The 23262-nt window shown below is 39.0% G+C and overlaps 1 protein-coding gene across 3 annotated transcripts in view; it reads left to right on the forward strand.

Annotated features, from left to right (window-relative positions):
- ARHGEF38 (Rho guanine nucleotide exchange factor 38) overlaps positions 1-23262 on the forward strand; it is a 53410-nt gene that overhangs the window by 20352 nt on the left and 9796 nt on the right. For 2 of the 3 annotated variants that reach the window (XM_087962923.1, XM_087962924.1), the window contains exons 5-12: positions 221-238; positions 5298-5497; positions 9214-9347; positions 12030-12134; positions 14420-14542; positions 18140-18475; positions 21046-21186; positions 22738-22936. In XM_087962923.1, the coding sequence (XP_087819049.1) occupies positions 221-238; positions 5298-5497; positions 9214-9347; positions 12030-12134; positions 14420-14542; positions 18140-18475; positions 21046-21186; positions 22738-22936 (1256 nt within the window). The remainder of the gene's footprint in view (positions 1-220; positions 239-5297; positions 5498-9213; positions 9348-12029; positions 12135-14419; positions 14543-18139; positions 18476-21045; positions 21187-22737; positions 22937-23262) is intronic. The other variant, XM_087962925.1, reaches the window with a different exon arrangement.

The raw sequence follows: 23262 nt of genomic DNA on the forward strand, positions 1-23262 counted from the left end.
CTACTAATATTCTCTAATTCAGCTAATTTTGCTGACTGCCAGCAGTTGGGCAGTTTGAATCTCACCAAGCTGAAGGTTGACTCAGCCTTCCATTCTTCTGAGGTGGGTAAATGATTGTTGTGGCAATACATTGACTCTGTATTATATAAGTCTAAGTGCTATTGTTATTTCTTTTCTTAAGAGACTGCTAATGAGTGTGTATTTCTTTTTCTTTTTGCAGAAAGATATATGAAGAAGGGTAAGTTATACATTTATTTAGATGTATTACAGTATTGCATCCCTCCTGCATTTGGGGTGGCTAATTGTGAAACCTATTTATATGTATAATATAGGTAGTCATCAACTTACAGTTTATTTAGTGACTGTTCAAACTTACCGCACTGAACAGCATTGAAAAATGTGACTTATGACTATTTTTCACAGTTATGACTGCTGTAGCATCCTCATGATCATGTGCTCAAAACTCAGATGCTTGGCAACTGGCTCATACTTATGACCATTACACTGGCCCTTTTAGGACCTTCTGACATGAAAAGTCAATGAGGAAGCCAGATTCACTTAACAACTGGGTTAATAACTTATCAACTGCAGTGATTCATTTAACAATTGCACAAAGGTCGTTAAATGGGGCAAGTCTTATTTAACAAATGTCTGACAGAAATTTTGGGCTCAATTGTGGTTGTAAGTTGAGGGCTACCTATAAGATCCTTATTATCTCTTGTTATGTACATAAATCACTGAATATGTTCCAAAACTTATTCCACTTTTTTTTTGGATATCAATAAGAGTATTGAGAAAACCATGGACAGCCAAGAAAACAAAGGGATTGTCAAACAAATCAGACCAGAGTTCTTGTTACAAGCACAAATGAACAGGCTCAAATTATCCTGCTTTGGCCACCTTATGCAAAGACCCAGCTCTCTGGAAAAGGCTGTAATAGTGGTAAAGGTGGAAAGAAAGAAAAGAAGAGGATGGCCAGCAGCAGAGTGGATGGACTTAGAATGGCATAACACAATAACAGAGTTGGAAGGGACCTAGTCAGGGATGGGATGCTACTGGTTCTGCCTAGCTCTACAGAACTGGAAGCTCTGAAGAGCAGCCGACACAGAACCGGTTTTGTGTCTGCTGCTGTTTGGCCTACCTGCTCACCCGGGCTCTTACCTGACTTTTATTTCCTGCTTTTTCAACCTCAGCTGCTTTGGGTGGCACAGCTGAGGTTGAAAAAGCACTAAAAAAGTGCTTTTTGAAAATTCTGCGCACCCGCGCACAGCTCTTATCAGCTGTCCCAGTGGCTCAGTTAATGGTGTAGTACGCTCATGTGTGCCAAACACAAAAACTGAACTGGTAGTAATGCCGATTGAATCCCACTCCTGGACCTAGTCCAACCTCCTGCTCAAATAGGAGTTCCTATACCCTTTCAGACAAAAAGGTTGCCCAATCTCTTCTTTAAAAGCTCCAGTGTTGGAGCATTCACAACTTCTGGAGGCAAGTCAAAACCACTGATTATTTTTTCTGTCAGGAAATTTCTCCTTATTTCTAGGTTAATTCTCTCCTTGATTAATTTCCATGCATTGCTTCTTGTTTTGCCTTCAGGTGCTTTGGAGAAGAGGTTGGCCCCCTCTTGTTTGTGACAGATACTGGAACATTGCTATCATGCCATCCTAATCCTTCTTTTCATTAAACTAAACAGAACATTAAACTGAGCAGGTTGGGGCAGTTCATTCAGAAAACATATCTATACGGTGAGGAGTATCACGTACAGTAGTCCTTTGAGGACTAAGAGTAAAAAATGATTTGATAGAACATAATCAAGCAAAAAAAATTTTTTTAAATGTCTAGTAAAAAGATAGACAAGGAAGAAGGAGATCAGAAACAGAACATAATCTCAATCCAACATTCATAGTGTTCGATCGCGGGAAAAGAGACTAGAGACCAGTGTGACTTTCAGCTCTTATTTCTTTATTTAGATCTGTACAAGATCTTGGAGCCGCGGCAGCCCTTTTTATAGGGATTTCCCACGGCTCGCAACCAATGACAGTTCTTTGAATCTCCCGCGATCGGCCGTGCCAATTGCGGGCGATTCTTAGCGAACCAATTGCAGTAGGGTATTTTAACCAATCGTTGTACAGTGTCTGTTGACCAATCAGAAGAGGGTATTTCAAGTATGCTAATATGGAACACATAGAGTATATAAAAGGCCTGGATGAAGTCAACCAGCTCACTCTCATCCTCTGGGAAGACAAAAGACGTACCTCCTCATACCTTCATCCCCATCATGCCTTCTTTATAGTATTAAACATTCATGAGGTCATGTTATCCATGAAGCTCTACATCGAGCTCCGCCTGTAAGGGTATCAGTAGTTTGTTGGCTTCACAAAAGGAAGGCAAATAAATAAATAAAGCATGCTTTGGCTTAACAACTTTGGTAAACCCATTTTTTTTGTTGATTTCTGAATGATTGGGTGTGTATACAGTAGTTTTGAACTCTAAATACAGCAGCCTTATAATTAAAGAAAAAAAAAATCAGGAAACACTTTCCAGCTTACCCTATTTAACCTAATCATTATTGGTGCAGTACCTCAGGTCATGAATGGAACTTGTTTGTGACCTAGCATAATATATATACTTGTCTTATAACAAAACATCAACACAGTTTCAACAACTGACCTACCCTTCCCTGGCCAGTGAAAACTTTTTAATTAGAAAGCTTGCATGGTTTTGTGATCCTGAGTTGGAATAATAAAGCTCTTGTCTCAATCAAATGTACCTAAGGTTGTGCATGTACAAATAATATCAAAAGACAAAAAGAGATCCTACCTAGGCATATCAATAGCAGATGTGCATTAAATTACTCGTGCTGAATTTCTGCAAATTAATGTGCCCTTATCATTGTCAAAGTATAGGCCAAAAGTTGTTGCACAGATTATGAATTGGTCAATAATTCATTAGCCTTTCAAAATACAATTTATGGATGGGGCTGTTTGGACTAGATACAGGGGATTCATGTAACCTCCAAGGCTCCAGACACAATAACAGGCTCTGTTCTTTTTGGGAATCCTAATGAGCATTTTGGCATGTGGGTTTTTTCTTTCTACTAGATGTTCCAGCTCCACAATAACCCTTTTCTTTAAGCTCTACCCAGAGCCCTTAACTCATAGCAAAGACAGTATGGTGGTGATTAGCAGAATAATTTCTCTATGACATCCTATGAATAATTTTGAGTCATTTAGGCATGCACACACACATATACAGCTGCAAAGAAATGAGAATCCTTCTGTGTGAAGCTTTTGCATTTCAATTTAAACAGAGAAACGGAGTTCTCTATACTATGAAGTAGGAGCTCCCCCAAGCTGTCAGATATGGCTTGAATAACTCTGCTCAAACAACTGAGTTACTGGCAGAAATTAATTTCCTTATTCTGCAGCACTGATCCTTTTATTTTGTTTTGCTTTTAAGTAAAGTCTTCTTCATGTTGAGCTTGAATCCTGATGACTTCATAGACATGTACTGCAGTTCATGTAGTTTTCCTCGAGATAATATAGAAGTGGCTTGCCACTAACAACTGAGATTTTGTTGTCTCCCAGTTTGATTTGCAGCCATGTTATTTAGGAAATGACTCTGCCAAGATTAGATGTACACCTGGGAAAAATAATGCTAATTCCAACTTTAAAAAGCAAACAAAATATGCTATATTGTATGTGCCAGTGAGTCAACAGGGAAGGACAAGTTCATCAACGGTTTATAAATCTAATCTAATTAATCTAATCTAATCCAATCCAACCTAATCTACAGTATATTTGGGTTGCTGGCTCCCAGGGGGAAAAAAACCTCTGATTGCAAAAGATGTAGTAGCCTGTCCATTTCTTGTACCATAATGACAGTCTGATTTATAGAAAGAAACAAGCAAGCTTCCCAAGTCATAGAAAAAACACATTTGCAGCTGCTAAACTTCTACTGCTTTGCCAGTAGAAAGAAGGTCAAAATCTGATTGTACTAGTTATATTAAATTAATTGCAAGTGAAGTTTTATTTCCAGTCTGATACAGTGAAGTTTTGTGCTAGGATACAGTAAATGATAAAATGCCCCAATTGGCAAAATGCACTCTCTGCTCACTGTAATGGGAGCATTCCCTAAGGTCTGTATAATCATCACAAATGCTATTAAGTCTAGGTTTGAAATTAGCTCAGGTTCAAAATTTCGGTGTCACTTAAACCATTCAAAAATAATGTTTTTATAAAATAGACAAATATCTCTTGCCATTTGCAGCAGCATTTAAGCTATCTGCTTAGCCACAGCCAGTGGTGGGATTCAAATTTTTTTACTACCGGTTCTGTGTGTGGCTTGGTAGGCGTGGCAGGGGAAGGATACTGTAAAATCACTAGTCAGAGGTGGTGTTTGCCAGTTCTCCAAACTACTCAAAATTTCCGCTACCGGTTCTCCAGGACTGGTCCGAACCTGCTGAATACCACCTCTGGCCACAGCTAATTGAACTATCATTCACTAAATTAAGCAAACACCTTGGGCTTGCACTTTGTGCTAAACTAGACAGGAAGCTAGGGGATGTGATGGCTCAGTGGTTAAAGATGCTGAGCTCGTCAGCTGGAAAGCTGACAGCCTAAGTTCGAGACCCAAGCACCGTGTGACAGGGTGAGCTCTTGTTATTTCCCCAGTTCCTGCCCACCTAGTAATTTGAAAGCATGCAAATGCAAGTAGATACATAGGTACTACTTTAGTGAGATGATAACAGTGTTCCATGTGCCTCAGCATGTATTGGCCACAAAACCACCAAAATGTCATCGGACAATGCTGGATCCTTCACTAAGAAACAGAGATGAGCACTGTCTCCTAGAGTCAGACATGATTGGAAAAGGGAAACCTTTATCTTTACCTTTAGCCAGAAAGCTTGCTTTGTACACCATGCTGAGCTAAACTGCAGTACTATGTTTGTGGTTTGGTGTGCTAAGACAGCACAGTGATTGAAAATGTGGGAATTATAACAGAAGGGAATTAGACTTTTGTGCCCTCTAAGATTCATTCACAAAACAATGGAAGGTGTTGACTATATGGCACACTAAACAACGAAGATGCTAATGCGTTTGCAAAACTAGGTGTGTCTACAATTGTAATAATCAAATATTCATGCTAACATTTCCCCACTACTCATAAGCCTGTTACGGTAAGAATTGCTGTGAGTGTGGGGTTGTTGTGAAAGTTAATTATTACAAGGAAATACATTCTTCTTCCCTATTTTGCAAGAACTCTCTTTTATACTTAACATGGCTTAATTTAAATTTCAGGGGAAAACCAAATCTATTGGATATGGGATCTTTGATGATCAAACCAATACAACGTGTCATGAAGTATCCTTTGTTATTGTGTGAGCTCTTGAATGCCACTCCTAAGTCTCACCCCGACCACAAAGCATTGCAGGATGCCTTGGTTGCTATGAAAGATATGAATATGAATATAAATGAACTTAAAAGGAGAAAGGATATAGGTAAGAGAAAGTCAACAATATGGAATATCTCTGTAAGAACCTGCTTGTATGACCTTTTCAGAACAGTGAAATGACCATTATAGAAAATAAGATGCTGGGCCATATTGATTTGTTTACTATATGGAATGAAATTTGAAGCTTGCGTGCATGGCAAGCAGCAGCAAGCAGCTTTGTTTTAAATATAGGTACTTGAGGAATGACTGTGAAAGAACATCACTCTCCTCATTTCCATTCTTGTAAGATTTCAATAAATTTGGCTGGCCACTGTGAAAACAGAGGATTAGACCAAACAAATCTTTATCTGAATCTACTAGGAATTTTCTTGTGGCTAAAGCTTAGATAGAATAGAATACAATTCTTTATTGTCCAAATGTGATTGGACACACAAGGAATTTGTCTTGGTGCATATGCTGTCAGTGTACATAAAAGAAAAGATACATTCGACAAGAATCATAAGTACAACACTTAATAATAGTCATAGGGTACAATAAGCAATCAAATCATACTAGGAAACAGCCATTAAAAATCGTTAGGATACAAGCAACAAGGTTACAATCATACAGTCATAAGTGGGAGGAGATGGGTGAAAAGAAGGATGAGAGGATTAATAGTAATAGTAATGCAGACTTAGTAAATAGTTTGACAGTGTTGAGGGAATTATTTGTTTAGCAGAGTGATGGCATTCGGGGGAAAAACTGTCCTTGTGTCTAGTTGTTCTGGTGTGCAATGCTCTATAGCGTCGTTTTGAGGGAAGGAGTTGAAACAATTTATGTCCAGGATGTGAGGGGTCTGTAAATATACAAGTGAAATGCCTTTCCTGAGAGGGTTGTTCATCCCACATTAATCTGGGTTGATCTAAAGATCTGACCAAATTATTTATTTACAAATTAAGCCATGGATTGATTTATAATGATTATGGGCAATGCAATTGGAATGAAAGACAGTGGACCTGTTCCTGTGGGATTCTTATTTTATGGAATCTTTAATTTTAGGAAAGTGATTCTGTCACTTTAATCTATGCTTTAAATTTGGCTTATTTTTGGATAGGCATGTTCTGTACATACATAGAAGCTTATCTGACAACAAAATAGGGCTGCAAAAATCTAAACGATTATTAGATGGCAGCAAATTGTTGGCATTATCTCTAACTCTCTGTTTCTATGTGTAGTGGCTTAGAGATGGAGTCTTACCTCACAATCCAGAGGCTGTGAGTTCAATCCTAGGTAGAGGCAGATATTTCTCTCTCTGGGCAAGATGAGAATATATCTGCTGAATATAACTCCGCATTGGCGACAGGAAGGGCAGTAAACACTCAGCTTCATTCAGTTGCCCAGACTCCTCCCTGCAAGGGATTATGGGGTCATTAAAAGATGATGATTCTGTCACTTTAATACCGGTATCTATCTGATTTCAGAATGATTGTTCTGCATAGTGAAAGTAAGCCAAACTTATTTGTAATACTTTCTCCTGATGGAAAGATTGTTGTAACAGAAGCATTTAGATAGGATCTTTAGTCAAATTCAAGCTACAATAATTACACTTAGCATTAAGTTTTAAAATTCATTTGGCCTGTAAAAAGCATTCCTGAAAGAAATGTGAAAGCATCAACACCCACTTATTAACCCCAAAAATGTAGTGAGGCATATGACTAGGATCCAAATATTATACAGGTACTTCATGACTTATGACCTTTCAGCAATCCAGGGCCTCCCCAACTACCTGAGGCACCAAGTGCTCCAAAATATCAACTGCAGCAGAAATTGATGGAATTCGATGGGCATCTCACTTCATGGCCACAATGATGTATGACCATAATTTTGGTTTGAACTGTGGTCATAAATCGAGGACTACATGTACAGGAGCCCTAATCTGCTTAACTATTGAGCTAACTACAATTGGCTGGTTTCACACATGGTGCCCAGTCATATGTCATATAGTATGGTAAGTTAAAATCAAATTAATACCATTTTGTATTAATATGATTTGTAAATTCAGCACTCACTTAATATGACAATAGTCTATGGTTTAAATTTGGCTGATTTTTGGATAGGCATGTTCTGTACATACATAGAAGCTTATCTGATCACAAAATAGGGCTGCAAAAATCTAAACAATTATTAGATGGCAGCAAATTGTTGGCATTATCTCTAACTCTCTGTTTCTATCCAACAACACATTGTTTGGCATTTCACAACTCAGATCTGGGAGTCCAACAAATACTCTTCCCAGGGGCTATGCTTGAGGAAGAGATGGTAAGGGGCCATAACCCTGAAAAAAAGCTAAGCCTATTTATATTATGAGAAAATAGTTTATTGTGATGTTGAAATATAGGCGATGATATTTGACTGGATCCTCAAACCAGTGGTAGTATTCAGCCGGTTCACACTGGTTCAGGCACACCGGTAGCAAGGATTTGGCGTGGGTCACTGAACCAGTAGTAATTTCTGGCTGGCCACACCCCCAACCTGGTCGCCCGGTCACCACTCACTCGCTTGCCCCACTCGCCTGATGCCCAATGCTTGCTCACCCTGTCTGCCAGCCCAGTCACTCTTTAAGTTTTTTTTTTTTTTTAACCTCCCGATAATGAGTTGTTCCTATGAATAGCTATGCCGGGATTCCCCTCGCATCTTACTGCTTTGCCCAGGAGGCTTCCCTGAGGCTAGGAAGGCCTCAAAATGGAGCATGGAGGGGTGCTGCGCACCCCTCCTATGTTCCATTTTTTTCCCTTCCTGAGCCCCAGGGGAGCCTTTTTGGAGCAAAAACACCCCCCTAGAGGCTTCTCTGAGGCCAGGAAGGCCCCAAAACAGTGCATGAAGGGGTGCTGCATGCCCCTCCTATGCTCCGTTTTTTTTATCCTGAGCCCCAGAAGAGCTTCTGGGAGCAAAAACGCCCCCCTAGAGGCTCCTCTGATGACAGGAAAGCCCCAAAAACGGGGTGGGGGTGGTTAAAAAAAGCCACGCCCACCCAATCACATGGTCGTGCCCACCTAGCCATGCCCACCTAGCCACGCCCACAGAAACGGTAATTTAAAAAATTGAATCCCACCACTGCTTCAAACATATTATAGCATGTTCTTTTTAGGATCAAAGCAATATTCATCTGGTTCACCATTCAGTTTTCAACAATTATTAACTTCAAAGTGATAGACATTCCTTGCATTTAGAGTTCATGGGTATCTCATCTCTTTATATGGGAATTCCCTTGGGCTATTGTTCTTCATAAAAAACAATATATGCTTATTCATAGGCAAAAAAAAATATCATTAAATCCCAGAACTAAAAAACACATTTTCTTCCCATCTTATTTATCTTAACGCATGAGAAGACTGAAAAAGTTGCTACAGCTTTGGTTGCATTTGCGTAAGGCATATAAATAAAATTAAGCATTTTTTTCTTGTTGTATCTGAGCTTCTCCCTGATAGACTTACTAAGAATTTTGCTTTGCAAACACATGAAAATTGCTATAGAATTCAAGCATCTTTGCATTTTGCAATAAATAGAATAAAGGCTGCTATTGAAAATGACAGCAACAATTTGTGAAATTAAAATTTTAAAAAGTTTTTGTGGCCATCAAGGCTTAATTATCTCTCCTTTTCATCATGTAGCCTCTGTTTCTTTATTTCTTTAATATGTGATAGCATTTTTTAAAAAGTAGATAGAACTTTGCTTCCTTATCAGTATACATTGTTATTTTTAATGTGATTTGTCTGATTACAGTGCTTAAATATAAGAAGAATGATGAAGATGAATCTTTGAAGGATAAATTTTCAAAGTTAAATATTCACTCAATTAGTAAAAAGTCCAAGAGAGTGACTGGTCACTTGAAGATTCTGACAGGAGGAGAGCCTCAGGTAATCACTCGCTGAGTTTGCACATCATATTAGAATAGAGTAGAATAACAGAGTTGGAAGGGACCTTGGAGGTCTTCTAGTCCAACCCCCTGCCTAGGCAGGAAACCTTACACCACTTCAGACAAATGGTTATCCCACATCTTTTTAAAAACGTCCAGTGTTGGAGCATTTACAACTTCAGGAGGCAAGTTGTTCCAACTGTCAGGAAATTTCTTTTTAGTTCTAGGTTGCTTCTCTCCTTGATTAGTTTCCACCCATTGCTTCTTGTCCTGCCCTCAGGTGCTTTGGAAAATAACTCGACTTTCTCTTCTTTGTGGCAGCCCCTGAGATATTGGAACACTGCTATCATGTTTCCCCTAGTCCTTCTTTTCATTAGACTAGACATATCCGTTCCTGCAACCGTTCTTCATATGTTTTAGCTTCCAGTCCCTTCTTTGTTGCTCTTCTCTACACTCTTTCTTTTTTTTTTTTTACATTGTGGTGAACAAAACTGAATGCAGTATTCCAAGCGTGGCCTTATCAAGGCATTTTAAGTGGTTAAACTGTTACACTATGGTGTTTTTAAACATGATTTCTTGAGTAATCAAACCTTTGCTGGATTTACTCACATCAATCAGTTACAATCCACAGTGGTCGATTTCATACAACATGCTTAAGCCACAACTAAGCCAACTTTGTTATGGCTTAGTGCAACATGTGAATCCAGCCATTGCTTTACAGGGATTGTAAGAGTTATCGGTCAGAATTTTCATTCATTGGGTATCCTTCCTTTTCCTCCTATTATGTCCTTGCTATTCGCCTATTCCAAAACAGGTTTTCTCAAGGTGTTAAGAAATTTGGAACATATAATTTACTTTAACAAGAATGTTTTTATATGCCAGACTCACAATTCTGCAGTTGCTATATACAAATTAGGAACTGTGATCAGGATGCTTATTTAATTCTTTGCTTTGTGATTCCAACCAGTCTCATTAAGAAAGTGGTGCTAACCAGTAGCTTACCAGGGCATAAATAAATAATCTCTATTGGTACAAGGTAAAGTACTCATGAAATATATATTATATTAGGTCTGTGACTGACATCGTAACTATGTGCTATTTATTGATGAGAGTTAGCTTCAGAATGTATCTGACCACAAAAAAGGCAAGTGCATTTTTCTGTGGCTTAATACTAATATTTTAATGGAAGCCAGAACTAAACAAAATACTCTGTGAAACTTTCTGCCCTAGACGGGACTCCAAACATACAATACAAAAGTCAAAATGGGGCTTCAGATGAGGTTATTGTAGTTGGCAGCTCGATTAATTTCAAAGCTTTTTCTAGTTCATGTTTGGATCAATGCCTACAGAGTAGAGGAAACTGTGTTAAGTTTAGCTTGCTGCTTCTCGATCTCAGCCAATATTGACACTATTGGCATGCAGCAGCCTTTCTGATTCTCTTACACAGCCTGCCCTACTTCTTTGCAAGGAAATTCAGAAATCTGAACTGACAATAAAAGTTTGCAGACCTTGATTCTGTGCCAGTTCTTATCAGCTGTGTGGAATGATATGGTCTAAAAAATTGATAATGATTGATAATGCTCTTGCGATGAAGAGGGAATTCTCTGTGTTAAAGTTTCTTTTTAATCACATTTTTAAACTCAAACAACACTGAAGCATTTTGGGGTGGAATTATGTTTTTATGAAATCTCAGCATTTTTCTTTCTTCTAATTTATTGCTTCAGGTCACATTTTCCATTGCTGACATTTGCAGCAGCTTCTAACTTCTTTAATCAATTACTGATCCTATCTATCAGTTCTAGTAGAACTTGTTTTTCCCCCCATGAAAGCTTTTAACAGATGTATTTTATAGTGTACGGATCACAAGCATTCCAAAAGGTTGTGAGTGCATATATGATCTAGTTTGGCCAAGACAGTGAACATAAGGCTAAAGTACCAATTTCATATTTGCTCACTGAAAGCACAAAATTACCATTTCACAGAAAGAACCCACAGACACAAGCTTCTTAAATGAAGTATCTTTTTTTACAGAAATTATGACTGGTTTCTTTATATGCTCCTCTCAAGATCTTATTGATCATGAAGGAAATAAAAACAATCCCAGAAATACTTCCCTTATTTTTTATGATAATATTTTTATTTATTGAGTAGATTTATTTATTTATGAGATTTATACAATTGTCCATCTCACTTAAATAACTCTTCGCAACTAACACAATAAAAGCTCCCATATGAAGAAGGGAAGTTAAAAATGTCTGTCTATGAAACATGTCAATATTCATTTTTGGGTAATGATGAAGAGGACTGAAAATGATGGAAGAGACTATTTGTAGCAGTGAGTTGAACTGTGGGGTCCTTGTTGGTCTCTAAGCTTGTTTTTTTTTCCTTGCAGACATTTCATTACCAAACTAGATAACATCCTCAAGAGCACTACTGCTGTTACCAAGGTTGGTAATAAAATGTCTGCAAGAAAACCACCAAGCTCAGAGAGCAACAAGGACCACCACAGGACTGAAATTAAAGAAATGTAACCAGTGAAAAGTATTTTGACATTCCCTTAAACTGTTATTTAGTGTTATGTGAATATGCCATAACAGACCACTGGGAAGGATCTCTGAGACATTTTAACATTACTATTAGCAATTACATTCTTATCCTAACTGTGGCGTTCTTGTGGCTTTAGGTGAAAGATGAAGTTTTTAATAAACAGGAGAAGTTATTCAAAAGCTTAGAAAAGACGGTCAAACTATGCATGAAGAATATTCCATTGTCTCTTCAGCATTTAGAAGTAAGTGTTATGTAACAATATTGCAGCCTTGGTGTTAACCGTTCACAAGTTGCAAATCAACATCTGACTGGTCAAACCTGATTTAAATCCTGAATTGATGTCACAGATGGGAAGAAAGTACTGAAGCTCTCCTCTTAACCCATATTAAAAATGCCAGAAACAATGTTTTGAAATGGATTCTCAGACCAGATAATTACATGAATATTTAAACTTCACTTAGTGAGTCTCCTGGCAAATGCTCACTTTAAGACTCTATTGTGTTTGTAAAATATGGGAAGCCATTTTTAAAAAATAGTTGGGCTATCTGTTATGCAGTCAATCATGGTTTGTTCAGTTTTTACAAACAATTGTTAAGCAACTCATGGCCTATTTTAATATGCAAGTCAGACCATAATCTTTCGGCCTGGGTTGTATGAGATGCTGAATGATGGATACAGTAAGTAATCTGAGACAGTTTTCAGATTTATGTATTACATAATTTATGTATTACATAAATTATTCATTTTTTTTAATAAATGAGAACAATTAAATTAGCAGATCAATTGAACAATGCCTTCTTCTGTTGGGTTTTTTTTTTCATTTGCAAGGAGCTTTTAAGTAATGATACTGTACATTAATATAACCTCCCATTTGAAAACTGAAAGCTCCAGTCAATTTCCATATAGATCTATGCTTCGGGTTCCATCCAAGGGATCATTTTCATGAACTAATCACATCCTTGCAGGCTCTGGAGAAGACTCATCTGCAGAAGTCAGAGTTATTACACTGGAGTCCAGCTACACTGAAATATGGAAAACGGGATCAAAAGCTGAGATAGATGCAATATCTATTCACAACATTCTTTTTACCCTGCTTTGATTACCTGTATTCCTAACCTGTGTCTGAAAAGTTTTCTAGTGTAGAAAGTTAGCACCCACCCCTCCTAGAAGAATGAAGTATTTTGAGAAATATTTTTAAAAGGCTGAATATTATATTTTCCCTAAAGGAGAAACATGTTTCTAAAGACAGAAATTCAGAGCCTGAGCAATTTGCCCCAAGTAGAAATTAAGGGGTCAACTTTTAGAAAGGCAGATTTGGTAATCCATTCAAAACAGGATATTCTGAACAAAGGTAGGATTAGCCCTTAGCCACAATAGGAATTGGCCAACAAGCCCCTTCATTTGCATCAGCACACTTCAACCAAACTTATCTCAAACTCCTAGATAGGAATCTGATAGCAGCCAACAGAATACATGCTGTTGCACAGGAACAGGAAGCTCAAGTTCAAAGCTCAGAGAGGGTATAAATAAACCCTCATTTTCAATGCCATGTAGTCAGCTGCCCAGGACCTCAAACCCATGTGGTCCTGGCCATCAATAAAGCATCTTTCCAATTAGCCTCCGTGTTTCCAGTGTCTTTCTCCCCGCTTGGAACTGACCCAGATAGATATTTCTTCCAAAACTAGATTTATTGATCTTCATCTAGACCACATCATCTTCTGGCTCGATTCCTTTTGTATCTAGTTCAGAATTTATTATTTTTGTTGTTGCTGTTGTTGTATATATTTAAATGATTTATATGCCCACCAAACTTATAAAATGAGACTATAGGTGGCTGGGTGGTTGCTTTGGCCTGATGGACTCATTGAATAATTATGTGGCTTTAATGTCTTTGAAAAGACTGATTTATCAGCTTTTAACATGCACCATCTGATTATCATCTTTGCCACTCACCTTTTCTTGCTTTTTCACAAGATGAAACAAAATGAAAGGGGACAAAGTGCTGGATTTTCTTCTTCTTCTGTAGTTATGGCTTTAGAGACCCAGTCTGGCATTGTGGTTAAATCACCAGGCTAGAAATTTGGAAACCATGAGTTCTAATCCTGTTTTAGGAATGAAGCCAGCTGGGTGACCTTACCTCAGGCGTTCTCTCTCAGCCCTAGGAAGCTGACAGTGGCAAACCCCTTCTGAGGTCTTGCCAAGAAAAAACTATAGCAGTCAACAGCAGTCAACAATAACTTGTAAGCACACACAAAAAAGAGAAAAAAATAGGGGTTTAATTGTGTGTGCTTATATGCCTACCCAAAGAGGCATTTCATTTATTTCACGAATACTAGGCAAATTGGATTATTAACACACAAATCTACATAGCCACTTTATGAATAGTGCAGCAAAATGGTAGCAAGCAGAATTTTTTCATAAATAATTATTCACTTCTTATGGCAAATATTACTGAGCAAGTGTACATGCATAAGGGTTTATGTTTGTATGTAACATTCTTCTGCCTATATCATTATTTTTTTTCAGGACTCTGTATTTCTCGGAGCACAGTGCATAATTGATCTTCAGGATCTGCTACATGAGAATGAAGATGGGGCAAACAGATCTTCAGATGCATTGATTAATGCTGGGCATCCCAGCAAACTGTTTGTAAGTTCTTGAATATATAGATTTAAAAGGATTGGGAATAGATTTTGTGAAATCTGCTGTGTATAATATTGCACAACAAATCTAATAGAAAGTAGTTTGTTTTTTAGCCTCGTTACAACAGATTCCAATTTATTGTAAGTCAAGGGTGTTAAACTCGCGTTGTCACAGTGTCGTCAAGTGACGTATTGCGATTACCCCCCTTTGCTAAACTGGATGTGGGCGTGGCCAGCGCTTGACGCATCCGGCCCTCAGGTTATGAGTTTGACAGCCCTGCTGTATGTATATACAAAATCCAGCCTTCCATATCAGAAGAATAATTCAAAAAGTATGAATTGAGAATTAATAGGTAAGTGAAGAGTGTAGATTAGGGAGACTTTTAAAAAAATCTTGCTCAGCCACAAACTTTACTTGGTGAGTCAGGGCATAGCCCCACCACACATGGCTGTTTTGAGGATAAAAACCATGTCAACCATCTACCCTGTGATCTTCAAAAGGAAGAAAATCTAGTATGTCTTTTCCCATCTTTATTCTTGCAACAACTTTGCAAAGTAAATTAAAATAGAAAATGTGACTCACCCAGTAAATTTTATACCTGAACAGAAACTCCAGCCCTAGGTTTGTAACTTAAATCTATGGCATGGAAAATTCTGTATTTTTAATTAAGGTTTCACTTTATTAATCATTATCTAAATTGATTCTCCCAAAACAACCAGGAATTTATCAAGATTCTCCAAACTGGAAAGTTAAATTTAAAAAATAAATAGTAACTGGCATTTATTACTAGAAAATTTAGGACATAAATAGCTTTACTATTTCAAATCCTGAGAAGTCTTCACTAACTCTATGAGAACAGATTATCTTCATTCAGATACATTGTTCTTTCTCTTTGTTTCCTGGGTACACAGAACATTTCCTCCTTCCTTCCTTCCTTCCTTCCTTCCTTCCTTCCTTCCTTCCTTCCTTCCTTCCTTCCTTCCTTCCTTCCTTCCTTCCTTCCTTCCTTCCTTCCTTCCTTCCTCCGTCCCTCCGTCCCTCCATCCCTCCATCCCTCCCTCCCTGCCTTTCTGCCTTCCTTTGCCTTTTGCCATTTAATTCTCTTATGCTTTAAGTTACAATCCTGCATGTGATATTCTTTTCATGATATGATCCAGTGGTGGATTCAATTTTTTTTTACTACTGGTTCTGTGGGCATGGCTTGGTGGCCATGGCAGGGGAAGGATACTGTAAAATCTCCAGTCAGAGGTGGGTATTTGACGGTTCTCCAAACTATTCAAAATTTCCGCTACCAGAACCTGCTGAATACCACCTCTGATATGATCCCACAGATATTGATCTCTGCTGCCATCCAGGGTTCAGTTCAGACTTTCACATAATGCTTTTTAGCAAGATAGGCAAGATTAAAGTTGAATGCCAACCTTAATGGCCCCTATGCCACATGTATCTCCCCCCACTAATTGTAAAGGTAGCACTAATCAATTAAGATATACAGGTAGCCCTCAACTTACAACCACAATCAATTAGGTTATACAGGTAGCCCTCAATTTACAACCACAATTGAGCCCAAAATTTATGTTGCTAAGTGAGACATATGTTAAGTGAGTTCTGCCCTATTGTCATGCCTCTGTTGGAAACTGACTCTGAGGGAGAGGAGAAACAGTCAACAGGGAGTGGAAGTGTAGCTCTGGAGGTTGTGGAGGAGGCTGGGGAAGGGCACAGGCTGGCTGGGCAGTCAGAGGAGGACCCAGGCCCATCTCCTCTTCATCCTAGGGCACACAGGGAGGAGATGATAAGGGAGAATCGTGAATGGCATGGTCTACAGGGGAGGAAAGGGCCTTGATCCCCTTCATGGGCTGCAGCTGTGAGAACTGGTTAAAAGGAGGACTGCGCATGAGCCAGTGCTGGAAGCAAAGCGTGAAAATAAGCATGAAAATATTTCTAGTCTTTCCATTCTTACCTGAGTTTGGCGTCCTTCCCAGTATTGGAATACTCACCTCTAATGATCTAAGTGCTAGAGCCCACTGCAACTACATAGCCAAAAAGGCATTAAGAGTTGTTAACCTAATCCTACGTAGCTTTTTCTCTGGTAATATCACACTACTAACCAGAGCATACAAAACATTTGCTAGACCAATACTCGAATACAGTTCATCAGTCTGGAACCCACATTACGTATCTGATATTAGCACAATTGAGAAAGTCCAGAAATATTTCACAAGAAGAGTTCTCCACTCCTCTACTCGTTGTAGAATACCTTATGCCACCAGACTTGAAATTCTAGAACTAGAAAACCTTGAATTACGCCGTCTTCGTTCTGACTTAAGCATGGTATACAAAATCATACATTGCAATGTCCTACCTGTCAATGAATACTTCAGCTTCAACCATAACAACACAAGAGCACACAATAGATACAAACTCAAAGTTAACCGCACCAAACTTGATTGCAGGAAATACGACTTCAGCAATAGAGTGGTCAATGTCTGGAATACTCTACCCGACTCTGTAGTTTCTTCCCCAAACCCCAAAAACTTTAACCTTAGACTGTCTACTATTGACCTCACCCCTTTCCTAAGAGGTATGTAAGGGGCGTGCATAAGCGCACCAACGTGCCTACCGTCCCTGTCCTATTGTTTCTCTTATTCTTCTTTTATTTTTCTTATATGTACCCATTTCATGTATTCACAACTATGTATACACTTATACTTATTATCTTGTAAACAATTGGCAAATCAAATAAATAAATAAATCTTTCAATATCTGTGGACGTCTTCAAGCCCTTATCTTGCCTGGTTTCCTTAATTGCTTCAGTGTGGTTTGTGTTGTTTTTCTAGTTATAATTTATAAGTATTTTTAGTTTGAATGGCATCTCCTCCTTTTTGCAACTGTTTGTGGGGGAGTTTTTTTGTCTCCAGTCAAGGATATTTGGAGCTTTAAAGCCAAGTTGAAGGAATTTACCTGTTTTTGTGCCTGTGTTTATTTTGTATCCCACCCTGGATCATCGCACCTATTTTATGATCCTTCTTGCCACAGTTATTAAGTGAATCATTGCAGTTTTAAGTTAGGGTTAGGGTTGTTAAGTGAATCCTAACCCTAACCTCATTGTCTTTGCTTGTAACAAGTTCGCAAAAGGTGACCACAAGACCTTGAGAAACTCCAGCGGTCATAACTATGAGTCAGTTACCAAGAATCCAAATTTTAATCACATGACCAAGGGGATCCCGCATCAGTCTTAAGTGTGAAAAACAGTCATAAGTCACTTTTTCCAGTTGCTGTTGTAAGCTTGAACAATCACTAGATGAACTGTAGTAGTTTTAGGACTACCTGTATTCTGGCCAGTATGCCACAAATACGAAGTTCAATTTCACTTACTTAGGCTAATATATGCAAGATATAGACTACCTTATTTGCTAACATACTGCTGTCTGTAGCCCACAGCTAGGAGGCGTTTTGAGTGTACTGACATACTTAGAAATATGGGAGATAAGGACTGACTTACATCAAAAGTTATGCTAATGTTGTTTAATGAATATGAACGATGCTGCTTTCTTTGTTCTGATACATTATATCTTTTGTCTTTCCTTCTTCCAATGCATGAAGCTGAATCAAGTAGAGAAATTGGTGTTGACTCCATTGACTACACTACACGCTCTTTTCCTCAGTCCCCAGAAGCTCATCCAAAAGCGTTATGACAAACTTCTGGATTACAGTAGCTTATATCAAAAGGCTTCAGGGGATGATACTGACCTGGCCAGGAAAGAATATGAGGCCCTCAATGCACAGCTGGTGGAGGAGCTCCAGCAGTTCAATGAAGCAGCAAAGAAAATTGTGACCAGTTGCCTATGTTGTCTCATCACTCTCCTGAAAGACATGATGTCATCGGCCTCACAGTCCTTTTCAACCAATGAATCCCAGTTGCTAGCCATTAAACCGGAGGTAACAACACCCTGCTGAAAGTAGTTTGCGGTTCTTTCTTCTTTGAAGTTTAAAATGCGTTTTTACCGGCAATTTTTGAGCTGAATTGATTGTCTTAGATGGAAATTTTAAAAGCAAATTCACCAATTGAATAATAAAAAAAATAATTCTGGGGACAATTCTGAAGCAGTGGTATTACATTGCTGGTAGATGAAATGTTGATAGGGATGGTTAGTGATGTCACCAAAACATGGAAGGTTATTTTCGCCTCTGCAATTTTTTTCAAAGGTAGCATGGAAATGAGTTAGGAGAGGATTAATATTGATGTTGTGATTTCTATCACATATTTTCCATCATTCTAAAGTGTCCCGGCCTACACACACTTCCAATCTGAGCATAAATATATGAGGTTTATTTGGAATGTGTCCAATCTTGGCAACTTTAAGACTTGTGGACTTCAACATGGCTGACTGGGGAATTCTGGGAGTTGAAGTCCCCAAATCTTAAAGCTGCCATCCTTGGTTTAAACTAAAGGGTAGGAAGCCAGGGAGGCTGCAGACCACAGTACTGATAAGATTCTTGCATTGGTAAAAATACAGGAGGTTGATAACAGAATACAGGGCATTGAGTAAGTGCAACAAAATCAAATTCCATCCATGAAAATTTCATCAAGGTTTCCTTTGTCTCTGAAAGAAAATTTAAAAGCAAATTCACCCTCATCCAACTGAATAATAAAACAATATTGGAGAAATTTTTGAAGAGTAATATTACATTGCTGGTAGATGAAATGTTGATAAGGATGGAGTGTTTTTTTTTAGACTGGATCTGCATCTTTCACTTTCAAAGGCATCACAGAAAGGCTAAGTGATGTCACCAGAAAGTGGATGGTCATTTTTTGCTTCTGAGATTGTTTTTCAAAGGTAATATGGAAATGAGATGCCACATAACTCTCGTTTCCACTGATTAAATCTCTCCCTTAATTCCACAACCACATTTTAGTTCTCAAGGTTCAAAGAAGTTAAGGGTAGAAATGGGATGGATGGTTCCTCAGAAGATACTTGTGTCAGCATTCTAGCAAATCTCCATTCCAATCAGTAACTCCGAGACAAATGTATCTCAAAAGTACCTTTATTAGAATAGCACCTGTCACATCTGTGAAATCCCGAATCTAAAAGTTTTCGGGCTTTCCACAATTCCCCAAACTACAAATCCATCCCCGCTTGGTTGTCATCACATCACATGGCCCAATCACGATCCGTCCAAAAGTAAGATCCTTATTTCATCCTGCGCCATACTAAATGACCTTGAACTAACAAAATAATTTTATTTTGTCTATTTAGAGCTACTTAATTGAAATCACCCCCCTCCCACTTTCTCAGGCTATCTGGCAGCATGGAATATGGCTTCCAAAGCTGACAATTTGTCTCCATTCATGCCATTCACATTTTAAAAAAACAAAAGCTGAAATGTGTATAATTTTTGTTTTGTTTTGGTGGCAAAATGATGACTTTGGAAAAGGGGACACAAATGAAGTTGGGTGGTTATGTGTAAAGTGGAGCCCAGGAGTTACTGATCCCTGTTTCTAGAGAAAGTTAGAAGCATCAAGTTAGAAGCACTGAAGTGCGTCCAGGTTGAAAAGATTAAGGATTGCTCATGGTGGCACAGTGGTTAGAGTGAAGTACTGCAGGCTATTTCTGCTGACTGCCAGCTACCTGCAATTTGGTAGTTCAAATCTCACCAGACCTTCCATCCTTTCAAGGTGGGTAAAATGAGAATCCAAACTGTTGGGGGCAATATAGAGTTGGCTGACTCTATAAACTGCTTAGCGAGAACTGTAAAGCAGTATGTAAGTCTAAGTGCTATTGCTATTGCTATTGCTATTAGCCGGTATCATCAACGTTGCCCTGGGCATGGCCAGTTTGGGGTTCCTTTTCATGTCCTTGTCGAGAGCTGGAGTGAAGGATGAGAGCTCCACCCTGCACCATGACAATCCTTTGGTCTCAAATTTAGGCTATCTAACCTCCTGCCCAGCATTCCAACCACATGAACCACTGTGCTCCTATAGGGAACGTGCATACCAGTATATAACCCGTATTTAAATCCGGGAGATAATAAATTATGAGAGCAATTCTCTGCACATCCCTTTGGTGATTAAGTTCCAATTAAATAAGCAGAGCGGATTGCATTATCTGGAAGTGGCATATCCCTTGCATATGACATTTAAATTCTCTCAGCTGGGTCTTTTGCTATCCAGTGTTTTCTGATTCAGCACTGTTGCCTCAAAAAAGTTTTTTTTTTCACAAGGCATACATTAAAATGAATTAACATATGCAGATGAACAATCAGTTCTTTCCCTAACTCCTTTTTGGAAGATACAGCAAGCACAACTCATCCATTAGGCAATAGGATTTTGGAAACCTGGAAATGTGCTTGCACAATGGCTGGTAAACACATGTAGTTAACAATGTGTTAATTGTGTTAATATGTGTCTACTGCAATCTGTGTTAGAGATATAGATCATAGTAGAAGCTTCTTCATACTTGAAGCTGGTGAATGATTAGGTAACCTTGGGTCTCTTTTACCATTTGCAGAAATCTTCTCCAACTATCAGTGAAATACAGGATCGGGTTCTTGAAGATGTTCACAATTTGAATTGTATCAAGGAAAACCACTGTGTAACTTTTATTGAAAGAAAACTGAGTTTTGAAAAAAAGAGGCCTGTCTCTCTCCAGGTATGCATTGCCATTAAATTGAGTAATTATGTCAAGCTAGGGGAGGGGTGTTAAACTGGTGACCCGCATGGCCGGATGCATCACATGCAAGCTACGCCCACCCCAGCTCCACGAAGGGGGAAAATGTCACGAAATGTCATGTGACGGCAATGTAATGCTGCGACAGAGGTGGTATTCAGCAGGTTCTGACTAGTTCTGGAGAACCGGTAGTGGAAATTTTGAGTAGTTTGGAGAACCAGCAAATACCACCTCTGACTGGCTACGCCTCCATCTATTTTCTGCCTCCCAAGTCCCAGCTGATCATCTGGGTCTTCTTTTGTTGTTCTGCACAGGAGAACGGAGCTGGAAAGCAGGTTACTGGGGTGGGGACAAAATGGGATTTTGTAGTAATCTTCTCCCAGGAGTGGGGAGGGAATGGAGATTTTACAGCCATGCCCACCAAGCCACGCCTACCAAACCATGCCTACCAAGCCACGCCTACCAAACCATGCCTACCAAGCCATACCCACCAAACCATGCCCACAGAATCAGTAGTAAAAAAAAATTGAATTCCACCACTGCACTGTGTGTTTGACACCTGTGAGCTAGGGATTCACCATCTTTATATTCAATCTAGAGATATTGACATCTCCTTTGGGTATACTCTAAAACCAAAAATCTACTATGGCTAAGTGCCTACATGCTAAACCAGGGCTGTCAAAACTCCCAGCCCGTGGGCCGGATGCATCATGTGCTGGCCATGCCCATGCCTGGTTTAGCAAAGGGGGGGGGAAAGTCCCGATACATCATGTGATGCAGCCATGACGACGTGAATTTGACACGTCTGTGCCGATGACTGAGTAACCTGCAGTGAAGCGGATACAATTCCAACAAATAGACATTGCTTTTGGTGATGTTTGGATCCCAGTTTCCACCCAGGCCTGCTTCACGCAAACAATATCAGATGCTTAGGAAGCAGCAGCTAAGTTTGATGTATATCTACAATTTGATGTATATCATTCCGTGCATAAGACAATATTATCATGGATAGCTAATTTCTAAAGAATGGCCTTGTGATGTGAATCACTTTGGGACAGAGGTTTCCAAACTTGGCAACTTTAAGACTTGTGGACTCCCAGCTTCAACTCCCAGCTATGCTGGCTGAGGAATTCTGGGAGTTGAAGCCCACAAGTCTTAAAGTTGCCAAGTTTGGGGACCCCTGCTTTAGGATAGGGATAAGTTCAAATGCCTTATATTAATTCACTGAATGAATGTATTAAAAAGAGAGAAGCAGGCAAGTGTAATATGCTTTGTAGAAGATTAATTTTATAGCTTCAAAAATATGAACCAGCACAAGTATGTGAATAATAAGACTGGATTCATTCATTGGACTAAACCATAATGTGATTTTGAACATGAGTTTGGCTTTGGCTAATTGATCAAAGCTAAATAAGCCTTTTCTTATTTTAAACCAGGCCAGGACTGAAATCACATTATGTAGAAAATTGCAATTAACAGTGAGCATGCTGTTCCATGGTATATTAGTTCTTTCAATCAGCTTTTTGTTTCCAGCCTGAATTTCCCCGCCAGAAAGAAGTCCACCGGTTGATGCTACTTTCTATGTACAATGTGGACTTGCTATACGAAGCCAAGCGTAAATGCAATGCCACACAGGAGTTGGATATTGATCTTTATGAAGGAGAGGTGGTGGCTCTCATAGACCAAAAGGATCCTTTTGGCTGTACAAGCAGGTGGCTTGTTGATACTGGAAGTAAGTACTTCACATTGTACTCTCAGCAGGGGTGGGTTTCTACCGGTTCTGTCCACCTCTGTAGAACTGGTAGCTCTGAAGAGCAGCAGACATAGAACTGGTTCTATGTCTGCTGATGTTTTTGCCCACCCACCTGCCCGGACTCTTACCTGACCTTTATTTCCTGCTTTTTCAACTTCAGCTGCTGTGCGAGGCACAGCTGCAGTTTAAAAAGCAGGAAAAAAGTGCTTTTTGAAAAGCTGCTTCTCTGCACGCAGCGTGCTGATGACAATTTACAGGCACGCCCGCATAGCGTGCAAGGTAGCACATCGTAAATCACCAAACCT

This window comes from Notechis scutatus, chromosome 4 (assembly GCF_049901735.1).
Source record: "Notechis scutatus isolate UNSWTSFEM ecotype Mainland chromosome 4, rNotScu1.2, whole genome shotgun sequence".
Lineage (NCBI taxonomy): Eukaryota > Metazoa > Chordata > Lepidosauria > Squamata > Elapidae > Notechis > Notechis scutatus.